General features: G+C 32.3%; 3 protein-coding genes across 5 annotated transcripts; 2 read left to right on the top strand and 1 right to left on the bottom strand.

The window, feature by feature from the left end:
- Positions 1-1,574: 1,574 nt before the first annotated feature.
- Positions 1,575-3,334, bottom strand: LOC108821563 (uncharacterized). Of its 3 annotated transcripts, none has more exons than XR_008937541.1 (6): positions 3,183-3,334; positions 2,846-2,921; positions 2,671-2,765; positions 2,230-2,586; positions 1,858-1,939; positions 1,577-1,770 (listed from the first exon to the last, which is right to left on the bottom strand). XR_008937541.1 is itself a non-coding variant. In XM_056992162.1 (5 exons), exons 3-5 carry the CDS (start codon positions 2,356-2,358, stop codon positions 1,751-1,753), a joined length of 231 nt encoding a protein of 76 aa, XP_056848142.1. In that variant the 5' UTR covers positions 2,359-2,586; positions 2,671-2,765; positions 3,183-3,334; the 3' UTR covers positions 1,575-1,750. The 3 variants fall into 3 exon arrangements, 1 of the variants encoding a protein (XP_056848142.1); XR_008937540.1 differs by having other exon boundaries at positions 2,846-2,909; XM_056992162.1 differs by lacking the exon at positions 2,846-2,921 and having other exon boundaries at positions 1,575-1,770.
- Positions 3,335-6,859: 3,525 nt separating this feature from the next.
- Positions 6,860-9,727, top strand: LOC108821466 (uncharacterized WD repeat-containing protein C17D11.16-like). Its single transcript, XM_018594501.2, is given in 16 exon segments — positions 6,860-7,003; positions 7,076-7,232; positions 7,235-7,268; positions 7,341-7,420; positions 7,487-7,588; positions 7,658-7,781; positions 7,873-7,934; positions 8,011-8,091; positions 8,172-8,233; positions 8,323-8,419; positions 8,521-8,595; positions 8,681-8,779; positions 8,863-9,012; positions 9,096-9,188; positions 9,278-9,355; positions 9,428-9,727. Coding segments are annotated over 16 exon segments (1,473 nt in total). The 5' UTR covers positions 6,860-6,884; the 3' UTR covers positions 9,488-9,727.
- A 2,098-nt stretch (positions 9,728-11,825) lies between these two features.
- On the top strand, positions 11,826-13,528 carry LOC108821452 (cyclic phosphodiesterase). The gene is made up of 3 exons (XM_018594491.2): positions 11,826-12,275; positions 12,943-12,997; positions 13,141-13,528. The coding sequence occupies exons 1-3, from the start codon at positions 11,913-11,915 to the stop codon at positions 13,332-13,334; spliced, it is 612 nt and encodes a 203-aa protein (XP_018449993.1). The 5' UTR covers positions 11,826-11,912; the 3' UTR covers positions 13,335-13,528.
- The last annotated feature ends 300 nt before the right edge of the window (positions 13,529-13,828 follow it).

The raw sequence follows: 13,828 nt of genomic DNA, 5'->3' as shown, positions 1-13,828 counted from the left end.
TTGGTGTTTGACAATTTATGGTGCAGACAATCGTAATATATCATACTGATTGTTACATTTTCCTAGTTGCGCCACAAGTTATATATACTGTTCATATCTTCAAGTGTTTGTTTAATTCTTCTGAGGCACCTACTGATCAGTTTATTTAGTTTTGATAATCCATAAGTGCTCCATATTCCACCGGTATATGCTGGGAGTAATTGCTAAACTGTTTGGCGTTAGTGTTTATGTTAGATTATTGAAAAATAATTATCCGAGTAAGTTCATTGTTATTGTTTTACTGGTTTTGGTTTTTTAATATATGGTTGTATTTGCATTTGGTATTTGTTTTTTTACTGATAAATAATATAGATTACTAAATTTTTTTATCATAACGATAAATTATTATAAAGAATGATATGCATATTGGTACTTTCATTATTGATGAGTTTTGAAACTTAGGAGTACACGTTGTTGTTTATTACTTTGTCTAAATGTTCGGTAATGTTTATAATATTTTTTCTTTCTACTATTTTATTTTTATTACAATTATAATACGTTAAGATAATATAATTATTCATTGTTTTAAGTAAAACTAAATGATTTCTTATTCAAAAAAATCACAAGAAAATAAATAAAGCAACTTTTAAAAATGTTGTAAGAATTAAATAAAATAAAACTTCTTTAGAAAATATTATCATTTACTATATTATTTGTTTAACTATAAACAGAAAACATTATATTACAACCTAAAAATAGTTAAATATAATTATGGACTAAACATCAATGTAAAAAGATAATCAAAATGTTGTCAATATATAGATATGCACAATTTATCTAATTATTATTATTAAACATTATTTTGTTTTACAATAACTATCTTTTTAAAAGACCAGTCGGGTTATTACATTGTATTAAAAATAAAATTTGTATATTTTCTTACCTAATATTTGACTTTTCATATTTCATTTACAATATTAAGTGCTAATGCATATGTTTAATGGTTTAAGTGAATTTTGAATATATATTTTCAGTCCAACATTATGTTTCAGAAACATTATTTACATATTTTTAGTTTCCAATAAAAACATTTCAAAATCTTGTGTTAATATCACAAATTAAAAATTTAAATAATTTCTAATTCGATATAGCATCCTTGATTTTTATTTTCCTTTTTATTTTTTTGTCGTTAAACTTCAAAAACTATTAATTAATAAAAAGTCAAAGATTAAGTTATAAAGCATATAAACTTTCAATACTTTTCTTATGAGGTCTCAACCTTGGTGAACACATGGTTTAGATGAAGTCTTTTTATTTGTTGACAGTTGATTACAGTTTCAGTTTGTTGTTGTGTGTAATATTACTGAATGGATATCCGTTAATATTCGTGCAGTTTCGTAACCATTTTGCGATGACACCCTACACGAATTTCGTCCAGGGATAAAATCCTGTTTAATATCCTAAGCCAGAAATTTTAATTTTTACAGACCATGTGATGCATGTGGGAGCTATTACAATTGTAAACTAATCTTTGTTTCTCCGTCGGCTAAAGTATTTCCGTTCAGTCCGATTTGATCGTCAAACCTGCCAATATTATAAAATAAACATTGTAAGCTAGACATTTGACACAGCACATCAAATTTAGATTGTAATAAGACACGCACTACTGATTACTTAGAAATACATCTAACACTAAATAAAAAGAGACATGAAAGTTCAATGAAGAACTGAGAAGAACATGGTACTGGCCTCAACTTTTCTTCCACAAACGTCATGCCCTTTTTGTCGGATCTGTTACAAAACCAGCCAAAAATCATGTAAAGTAGAGAAAGGGAAAGAACACAGACAACAGAAAACAATATCTTATTCTCAGTCAACCTGCAATATCTCTTTTAACACATGAGAACTTCTTCAAACCTATTACAGAGTGTATCACTGAAATTGAAAGAGCAGAAGCAACCTGTCAATCAAAAGAAGTACCAAATCATCAACAAAAGTCTTACTTTTTTTTTACTTACATGAAAGAATAAATGCTCCCGAGTCTCTTGAGATGCTTAAGATATGAATAACAACTAAAACGTGAAAGATACAAACTTTTAACATCCGCTAAAAAATAAAATAAGAGCCATTTCATCATCCAGACTCTAACCAATGTAAGACTTTTTCAATTACTTCCCAAGTCTCATGAGGTTCATTTAACATAGAGCATCTAAAGATTCAAACTTTCATCATGAACAAAGAATCTTATACCTCAGGATGATACTGCAAACCATAAATCCTCCTCTCCCTGTTCTCCAAAGCAGAAACATCTCCCTGAGAACTCCTCGCCACAACCTCAAACCCATCAGGAAGCTCAACAGCCTCATCCCCATGACTCATCCAAACAACCTGCTTCTCACCAACCCTCCCCTCCCTAAAAATCTCACTCTCATCACCCTTCACCTCAATCTACATCTTCCCATACTCCTTACGCTCCCCTTCCACCACAACACCCCCGAGCTTCTGCACAACCAGCTGCAACCCGTAGAAAATCCCCAGAAAACGAACACTGTTACTTTCAGCCCACTCGATGAACTCCAAACCAGCATGTGAAAGAGCAGAAGCAACCTGTCAAGAGGAAGAAAATCAAACAAAACACCAATAGCCATAAACTCACACAAACCAAGACGAAATAAGTTTTGTGATTCAAACCTCATCGACGGAGCGGTAGTTATCACCGAACCATGAATACTTGCTCTCAAGATTATTCTGAGTCTGCCATCGAGGATTATAGGAGGGTGAAGTACCTAACACAATTATTCTAATGTCTTTTAGTGCTCTAGATATGAAAACATGACAAATAATTTATAACAAAGGTTTACCTTACCTGAATCTAAAAAAAAAAAAATCCATTCTCAGTCTCCCACTATCATCTCTCACAAACAAAAGCTCTGAATAATAATCTTGATAATCAATAGATGAACAGATTAAAACAAAATCAACAATAAAATTAGAAATCAAATCATCTCCCGTAAACGAAATATATTGAAAAAGTGTGATGATCAATACCTAAACAAATGTAAACAAAATCAAAATCGAAATCTTCTCGGACAAACAAAAGCTTTTGAACAAAGTTTAATAATTATGAGTTTTAATTCCTGGGATTTTTAGAAAGTTTATGATGGAGAGGATAGATCTGATGAAATTCACAGAATAAGACTTACCTTTTTATAGTCGAAGATTCTGATGATGGAAGTATGCAATCAATAATAGATCGTGTGAGAAGTGTAAATCAATGGTTAATGAAGGCGTTGAAGACGACGATACGTTTCAGTCTATCTTCACGACGTTTCAATTTTTTCGATCTGGAGATGAGCAAAAGGGATGAAACGATGAGTTTCATCATCATGGGACACGTGGCGAGATATCATGAACTGACTTTGTGACCGGGCCCATCACACAACACACAGAGAAGCCCACAGACGAAATGTTTAAATGAAACGTTGCGTTCTAAGTAACTGGACGCGTGGCAGCCTATGAGATCTCTAATTTCTTAGGTGGATGCTGATGTGTCAGCAGGAGGGATCCAACCTTCTTTTATATATATAGATAGGTCCAGAAACACAAAGGGCAAAACACTAAAAATACCAACCAGACTTTAAACCGAGGCATTAAAAACGAAATTCGCGACCCAAATTGCCACGCTTCCACCGCAACAGTAGGGAAACCCACGTGTTGAGATCCAACGCCTCACTAAGCCACGTGTCACCACGTCACACCATCGTGACCCATCCACCAAGACACTCGCCGGAGACGACGAAACGAACAACCGTTCCGCCGGGACACGCCGGAGCCAAAATCACCACACCCATCTTCGTTGTCGAAATTCTTTTCCCCGGAGAGCTTCATCAGAACAGTTCCAAGATCTCATCCGGATCTATCAAATCAGCGCTGATGACCGAAGATCACATCACCCTCGCATCATCTGCTTCACCATCGTAGCCGCTTTACTGAAAACTCCAATCAAATCGAATTGAAATTTCTTCCATAAGTGCAAGTTCGACATCGAAGCCAAGAGACCAACCAAACAGGGACCCCACCGTCATCAAAAAGCCGCCGTCGACTGTGAATACCAGACGACTTAGAATCATATAGCCGACCGTTCACCTTATAAGAACAGGCTCCACGCCAGAATCAAAAGCCAGCCGCCCACCAAAAGAGAGTGCGACGCCGGATGCCGGAAGAGAAAAAATGGAAAGAGAAAAGAGAAAAACGCCGGACCAACGGGGGCTGTGAGAATCCACGCCGTCGGATGGAAACACTGTTAATGGCGAGAGTTTGTAAAGAGAAGACAGAGGATTAATTTCTAGAGAGAGAAGGTGCTCCGTTGCTACACTTCTCCCCCTCACACCACAACCTAATCAAAGAGAGGAGTTTAGTCTTTGTCACATCAAAGCAATGGTGTCTTTTTTTATTGTACTAATAAGGATTTTTAATGTAAAAACCCTCAACTAAGTTTGTTTTGGATAAAAATTCCAAACTAAGCATTTAACGAAATAACCCATAAACTAACTTTATTTAATGAATTAAACTCTTTCAGGTCATAATTACCAGTACTACTGGTAAATCTTTAGTTTAGGGGTTTTACAATAATAAGTAAACATAGTTGGGAAGTTTTAACATTAAAGAAAATCCAAAATATAATAACATTACTAAAAATTAGTAACTTTAATTTTCAAAATTAGCATTTAAAAGTTATATAGATATATAAGTCTGCTTTTTTTTAAATCAACATTATATATGTATAAATTAAAAATGTCAAAACCCAAAAAATAAAAAAAATATCTAAAGCTTTACATGTATTAAAAATTATCTAAAAATTAAAAAATGTAAAAGACAAGTAAATATAATAAAAAATTATATCTTATCAAGTAACTTTAATTTTTAAAATTAGCATTTTTAAAAAATTCTATAAATATATGAGTCTGATTTTTTTAAAATAAACATTATATATGTATCAATAAAAATGTATAATTAAAGTTATACATATATAATGTTGATTTGTTTTAAAAAAAATCAGCCTCATATATTTGTAGAAATTTTTAAAAATGCTAATTTTGAAAATTAAAGTTACTAGATAATATATAACTTTGGTATATTTTCTTGTCTTTTACATTTTTAATTTTTTAGATACTTTTTATTACAGGTAAAGCTTTAGATAATTTTTTTCTATTTTTGGGTTTTTACATTTTTAATTTATACATATATATATAGTGTTGATTTAAAAAGAATCAGACTCACATATCTATATAAATTAAAAAATTCTAATTTTGAAAACCAAAGTTACTAATTTTTAGATAATGTTATTATATTTTGGATTTTTTTTTTTAATTTTCATGATAAAATCCCCCAACTATGTTTACTTAATGTAAAAAACCCCTAAACTAAAAATGTACCAGTAGTACTGGTAATTATGACATGAGAGGGTTTAATTCATTAAATAAAATTAGTTTGGAGTTATTTCGTTAAATACTTAGTTTGGGGGTTTTAACCCAAAACAAACTTAGTTGGGAGGTTTTAGTGTTAAAAATCCTACTATTTCTTACAGTTTAATGGTTTTCAATGCAAATTTTGAAACTTTAAGGTTTATAATAAAATACTTAAAAACCTGAGGGGGCAGTATGTAATTTCCCATCTTCATCTTCTTCTTTGTCGTGAAGCGCCGCTACATTTCTCACTCTCCATTCCATAAAGATCCTCAGACCATCTCCAATGGTTTACTCTATTTTAGAGTAGTTTTTACTCTAAAATAGAGTAACTCTAAAATAGAGTGGTGTTTCTCTCCAATGGTTCACTCTATATTTAACTCTATAAAGGAATATTTTTAATTTTATTCTTTTTTATTTTATGATTAGTATCTTTTATTTACAAAATTTACAAATTGATCCCTTCATTTTATTTTTCACAGAATTCTTATAAATTATATATTTATATCAAACATTTATTATCTTAATAAATACATTACAATATATTAAAACATAATACATTTAACTTAAACATCACCATTAGTGTATTTTCAAGAGGAACGAACACGAATTTTACAAAAAAGATGTGTTCAACAACATGAACAAGGAGTACTTCTTCATCTACTTCGTTTGGATAATATTTTAACAATTTTGGTGGATCTGTAGGCAATTTGCCAGAATATTAAATCACAAATTATCTGTGATTTTAATTTAATGTTATATTGCTTATTTTTAATTTTATTATTTGTTTTCTTTGGCTGATTTTATAAAATTGTTTTTAATTTTAGTGTTTGTTTCTTTTGCTAATAATAATAAGTTTCAAATATTTATATCTATATTGTGCTCAAGATAATAATGTGATGTTTGCATAATTGAATTATATAAATAGTTACAAAATAAAAAGATTAAAGAATAAAAGGATTAAAGTATAAATAAAAAAGTTTCACTCTATAATAGAGTGGAAAATAGAGTTACTCCCAAATATAGAGTGAAAAATAGAGTTACACTATTTTAGAGTGGGATATAGAGTGGGGTTGGAGAAGGTTTTACTCTATAATAGAGTTTTGTGTAGTAAATAGAGTGGGGTTGGAGATGCGCTCAGAAGGAACTCTTCCGATTGTTAAACCCTAAACCTCAATCAAACCGTTCGCCCTTGTCTCTCTCTCTCTCAAGCAAGCAAGCATGTAAGTTCTCTCTCTTTGACTCCTTCTCAAAGGTCTTAGCTTTATTGCCAAACCAAGTTATGAAATTTGAATGTTGTCGGTTTGATCAAACTGACGTAAAGAACATTATTTCCACCTGCCCAGAACCCAAATAATCGGTTTTGATGAAATTTTGATTCTTTCAGTGATTACTATTGTTAACCCATGATGATCCTGAAGGTTTTGTCATTTGAGCAGAATGATAACGGCACTTTCATGGATTCCAAAAGGGTCTTTAAAGCCTGTTCCTGATGCTGCCGAACCTCCTTCAAAGGAAGAGATCAAAGAGCTCATTGAGAGTGGAGCCTTCTCAGCTAGGTGAGTGAGTTATTGTCTTTTTAGGAAATGAGATGATGCTGATGAAATGAAGTTGGTTTTGATTGTGACCAGTGTGGATGATGATAGCAACGAGGAAGAAGAAGAAGAAGAGATTAGTGAAGTTGATCATGCCAAGGCTGTAGCTGAAGCTTTTGGTAAGTCTTCCAGTAGCAGCAAGAAGGCTTCTTCTACGATGGAGGTTGATGATGTAGCTACTGGAATGAAAGAACTCTCGACATGGATAATTACGATGAAGAGGATGATGGTATGTTTTACCTCTCTTTTATTGGTGTTGTGTTCTCCAACTTATCTTGTTGTTTGGTGTGTTTGGACTTAGGAATTGAACTCTTCAGCTCTGGGCGTGGGGACCTTTATTATCCAAGTAATGAGTTGGATCCTTATCTGAAGGATGCTACTGTAAGCTACATCATTGTTTCTGTTTGTGTTGAAAACTTGTTGTGGGTTAAAGGTTGATCTTTTTAGGATGATGATGATGATGAAGAGGATGTTGATGATACGACAATCAAGCCAACAGATTCAGTGATTATCTGCGCTAGGAATGAAGATGAAGTCAGCCATTTGGAGGTAATATATTGTCAATATCCATCTCGCTTCTGTAAATCTATATATTGGTGCTCATATGAAAGCTATCAGGTTTATGTATACGAGGAATCATCTGATGGCTCTCCAAACATGTATGTTCATCATCACATTATTATACCCGAGTTTCCCTTGTGTACTGCGTGGATGGATTGTCCTCTTAAAGGAGGGGAGAAAGGTTTGTTTACACTTTTGTTATACTCAATCACTCTTGCTTCAAATGAAATATTATTATTTTTAACTATGTGTTTTGCTTTACGTATTGGCAGGCAATTTTGTAGCTATTGGCTCAAAGGAAACGCCGACAATAGAGATATGGGATCTTGATGTTGTAAGTAAAAAAGTAACTGTCTTTTTTATGTTATCAGTCAAGAGACTATTAATAAGGCTAATGATAATGGTTTCAGAGGGACGAGGTGCTACCTTGTGTACAACTGGGTGGAGTGGAGGAGATGGAGATTATTAAGAAAAAGAAGAGTAAGAAGCAGGTTTGCCACGTTATATATCTCTGTTTTTATAAAGTTTATGTCAAAGTCATTTGTTTAATTTTGTGGTCTTTTTTTTTTAGAAATACAAAGAAGGTAGCCACACTGATTCAGTACTTGGTCTTGCTTGGAACAAGGAGTTTCGGTATGTTTTAAGCTATACTAAGTTTCCTCTTGTTTGCTTGGAACAGTGTCTGATTATCTTTTGAATTTTTTTTTATTGGGGGAAAAAAGGAATATACTTGCTAGTGGTAGTGCCGACAAAAAGGTTAAGGTTTGGGATGTGGCTACTGGAACATGTAAGATAACCATGGAGCATCACACGAAGGAGGTAAGAAACATGACTCAGTAGAATATTATATTTTCTTAATTATGTTTGTATATATATTCTCATGGTTTATTGTTTTTTTTTTTTTGTAATATGGTTCACAGGTTCAAGCAGTTGCATGGAATCATTATGCTCCAGAAGTGCTTCTTAGTGGGTCTTTTGATCAGACTGTTGTATTGGTAACTGCTTTCTTCCATGTTTTTGTTTCACATGTTCTAATCTTTTAGTGACAATTACCATTGATTTGTGTATGTTGTGCTGCAGAAAGACGGAAGACAACCTTCACACTCTGGTTTCAAATGGTCTGTCATGTCTGATGTCGAAAGCTTAGCTTGGGATCCCCACTGTGAACACTCCTTTGTGGTGAGTTACACTTTCCTTTTGCTCTTATAATAGACAATCTGATGTTATATTAGCATTTTTTCTAATTAACCGTTTCTCTTTAGGTAAGTCTTGAGGATGGAACCGTGAAAGGTTTTGATATACGCGCTGCACAGTCAGGTTCAGATTCTGATTTAAAGCCAAGTTTCACTATCCAAGCACATGACCAAGACAAAGGAGTCTCCTCCATCTCATACAACGTTTCTGCACCTAATGTACTCTTCTCTGTCCTTAAAATCTTTTTTTTTTGTTTTGTTTTTGTAATGAGTTCTCACCAGTTATGATCTGTGATTAATAGCTTTTGGCGACGGGTTCTATGGATAAAACGGTGAAACTTTGGGACCTTTCAAACAATGAGCCTTCATGCATTGCTTCACACAAACCAAAAGCTGTAAGAACCTATCAAACATTAACACTGTTTTGCTCCCTCATTAGTTTTGTGCATCTTTTATTCATAACTATTCTGATGGTTGTCATCAGGGAGCTGTGTTCTCCATTTCATTCTCAGTGGACAACCCTTTCTTGCTTGCTATTGGTGGCTCAAAGGGAGAACTACATGTGAGTAGAGATTAATTAATACAACTTACTTATTTTACTAGTGAATAGTATAACTTATGACTGTGTTTGCAGGTTTGGGACACACTGTTGGATGCCAATGTCTCTCGCAAGTATGGAAGCAAACAATCTTGAAAAAAACCCACACCGATCACTTGTGTCGTTGAAGCTGTGATGGTCGTTTGATTCGATTACGCTCATGCCAAAAGTTTTGGAGTTTCTTTTCTGTTTTTTTTGTTTCCTTTAGTTTTGTTTTATATACTATGATTGTGGTTAATCGTGTAAGAGTTATATGTTTGTCAAACTCGTTTTCAACTTGTATCATCTCATGTTTACATTTGTGTATGTACAGTATTAAGTTCATGCGTTCTGTTATGGTGAAGTGAAAGTATGAATTAAACTAATCTATCTATCTTATTAAAACAGAAACATTCTGTTAGACCTAACATTTATTTGTAAGTTTTTAAATTAAATACACATTTATACTTTATAGTTAAACCTACATTAAATCACTAATGTTCATTTCTTTATACTATTATTCATATTTCCAAACAATATACTTATTTCTTTATACTACTATCAATGTTTTCAAACAATATATTTTTATACTACTATCAATGTTTCTAAACAATACAATAATTAATCTTAGTTATTTTATATCTATCATTTTCTCTTTAAAATTTTGTAGAAACGTTATAATTTCATAAATTGCAAAATAATGAACTTTAAAATTTGGATTATAAGACTACAAAATATGAAACTATTACAATTTAAATCCAATTAGATTACATATCGGTCATCCATCAGTTCAATCGGTTAGTCTCGGGTTTTAGTGATTTTTTTAATATGAATATTTTAAAAACCTATATTGAATTGTCAGATCTTCGGATTAACCAGTATAATCACAATTGGGTTGAATTTAAAAACACTGATTTAAATGCAAAAATATTTTAAATATACACTCTTTAAAAATTACCAAAATATTTGTTAAGTTATTAGTGAAATTTTTCATCGCAAAATATTCTGCGCTTCTAAAGCGCGGATCAAAATCTAGTTTTATTTAAGGTAGTGGAAAATGGATATCTTACTATGAAACGAAGATGTAGTACCTATGCATGTAGCCTTAGTAATCACTACCTGATGAATTCATATGACGGATAGATGGTTGAAGAAAAAGAAGAATAGATGGTTGAAGAAAAAGAGGAAGATGAAATTTGTTATGATTAACTTCTTTTAATGTTTGTTATAATATGATTTGATATTTATGCTAAGTATCTCGGTTTAACGTCCAACATATTAACCCGATTATCTATTTAGTCTAATACAACGGTAACAATATAGAAAGTAAAAATAAATTACCCGGCAATTATCGCGTTAGCACCGCTGACCCTATAGTCCGGCAAGTTAAGGCCACAATATTATTGAAATGTTTTTTTAATACAATACACCCCATAATTAATGATCGTGGTTAGAGATGGTTAACCGATCTACCATTTGAGTTTATCATTTTTTCATACAATAGAAACTGAAAATAAATAAAATTATTTATAATTCGGTTTGATGTTGTTTCACTTTGGTGCGGTTGTTCTCAGTTTGCATTTGAATCGGTTTAAGAAGAAGAAGAAACAACGAGAACTTCCAATTGCAAATTGATTTATGATAATCCATTAGGCTGATTTATGATAATCCGGTTGTTTTGATTTTGAAATATATCCCATTGACTCTGAAATCTACTTAATTGATTTTAAAATCAATAGATTTATCAAAATTTTCTAAATCCAAGAAAGAATCCTAAATTCATTAAAATACTAAAACCAATAACCTCTACTTAATGTTTGTTATAATATGATTTGATATTTATGCTAAGTATCTCGGTTTAACGTCCAACATATTAACCGGATTATCTATTTAGTCTAATACAACGGTAACAATATAGAAAGTAAAAATAAATTACCCGGCAATTATCGCGTTAGCACCGCTGACCCTATAGAGTCCGGCAAGTTAAGGCCACGATATTATTGAAATGTTTTTTAATACAATACACCCCATAATTAATGATCGTGGTTAGAGATGGTTAACCGATCTACCATTTGAGTTTATCATTTTTTCATACAATAGAAACTGAAAATAAATAAAATTATTTATAATTCGGTTTGATGTTGTTTCACTTTGGTGCGGTTGTTCTCAGTTTGCATTTAATTCGGTTTAAGTTTAAAACTAAATTGAACCGTTTTTCAAAAAGAAAAAAGGTTTTGATTCGAGACGGATCTTTTTTTCTAAATAGACTACTAATAAATCATCGCCAGCTAATATTATATAATGTAATAGGATATAACTTAAATGTTATAAGATTTCAAGGTTTTTTTGGGTTTGATTTAGCTGTTATACGTACTTTAATTAAAATCAAATACAATATAGCCATTCGGTTTATAAAAAAAAACATTCGGGTCATTTTTCATATGGTTGGGTTTTCTTTTGCTACACTTATTCCTACACTTACTATAGGTCCATCTGCTCTAATAATAGAAGGTATCTCTTATATATAGTCACATCCCCACCTATGCTAGTCGTGCGTATAGAGAGGACAATGACAGAAGAAAACACAACACCACTGCAACCGCCTCAAACGCAGGAGAATGAGGAGGAGAAGAGGGAGATGTATGCTGTATGGGCTGTACCAGAGGAAGACTTAGAAGATCGGCTTCGAAGGCTTATGGAGGGACTAAGGTCGGAGTTCGGTGGTCCACCGTTTGATCCTCACTTAACGCTCGTCGGACCGCAGAAGCTTACGGCAGGCGAGGCAAAACTGATGTTTGAGGCGGCGTGTGAAGGTTTTAAGGCGTATGCGGCCACCGTTGACCAAGTCTCCGCAGGAACTTCCTATTTTCAGTGTGTCTATGTATCTCTCCGGCACACCGTAGAGGTAAAGTCGCTCGGAATCATTATTTAGCTTCTAAGTATGGTGTTTTCTTGTAACTTATGTCATGCTCTAATCAAAATCTGAAATGAACCCACAAAAAATAGAAAAGATGTTTTTAGGTACATCGATTAACCTTTTTTTTTCAAATAGCACATCGATTAAATTTATATGCCATGGTTATGAACCAATTGTTCCAATGCCCTTATATCTCATAGTGTAATCTTTAATAGGTTCGGTTTTTCTTTTAATTTTATATGGCAAACGAAAAATCATAAAATTAAACTGGAAACGTGAATATTTTTTATTTGATTTATAGAATTTGATAAAAAATATTTCAAAAATAGAAAAAGGTTTTTCCAAAATTTCACGAAAATCATCAAAATATAATTAAAAACGATTTTAAAAACTTTTTTTCCAAATTTGAAAGGTATAGAATTTAAATCTTTAACTACATAAATAGTATTGTTAACATGACAATATAAACTAAAATTTAATATAGTTTACACTATTTATATTTTTAATTGTCAGAACAATAATAAGGCAGAAACTGGAATTTAGCAACCTATTATTAAAATACGGATTCTACATAGAAAACCATATGATTCAGGTAAAAATAAAAAATAGAAAGCTATCTATTACAAACATTATTTTGTGTTATATATATTTACAGGTAATGAATGCTGCCGGACATTTTATGGGCCACTTCAAAGCCTTCACCGGGAAACGTATGATCTAATCTCTAATCAACCGAGTTTAATCTTCCGTTGGAAATGTGACTTAACTGATGATATTAAGAATAACGTTAAAATCATATTATTACCAAGAAACGTGTTTTTATGTACGTGTGTAACATGTTGGGATGTTGCAGTTTACGTGCCGCATATGAGTATACTTTACGGCGATCTAACGGAGGAAGAGAAGAAGGAAGCGTTAGAGAAAGCTTCCACGCTTGATTCTAGTCTCGATGGGCTGAATTTTCGGATAAATCGAGTTGAGTTGTGGATAACAGATGCAGACGTTAGATCTTGGGTAAAAGTCGACGAACATGATCTAATTTCTTAAATGACATATATGAGAGAAAAAACATCAAGGTTTTCGGTTTATCTTCGATTGAATTCTTGTGCTTGTTGGTTAAGGCTTTTTTAATTAAAATTTGATTTCCAGTTATAAGGCTTGTTTTAGTGTGGTATTGTATTACATGGTTCGGTTCATATTTGTGAACGGTTTGACTTAAATGATAGTTGCAGTTTGCTTCATTTTTTGTTGTTGTTGCTTGCTACTGGTTTTGTGATAAGATCTTAATGACAAAATGAAATTTATAAAGTCTCTGTTAATATGAATTAAACATATGTGTATCTTTCGATTGTGGGAATATTACCTGTGTTTCTACTTTCTGCTTAAGTGGTTTGGTCTAATATCTTGAAGAAGGGTGAAGTAGTCAAGGATTATAAATATTGAATTCTTATCAGAATGACAATAAGATATTTTAAAATAACTAAACACACACAATTACGGACCAATGTGGAATATAACAGTTGACATTTGTTGCTAATAAC

This window comes from Raphanus sativus, chromosome 8, assembly GCF_000801105.2.
Source record: "Raphanus sativus cultivar WK10039 chromosome 8, ASM80110v3, whole genome shotgun sequence".
Taxonomy (NCBI): Eukaryota; Viridiplantae; Streptophyta; class Magnoliopsida; order Brassicales; family Brassicaceae; genus Raphanus; species Raphanus sativus.
This window is presented reverse-complemented; position numbering and strand designations above follow the sequence as displayed.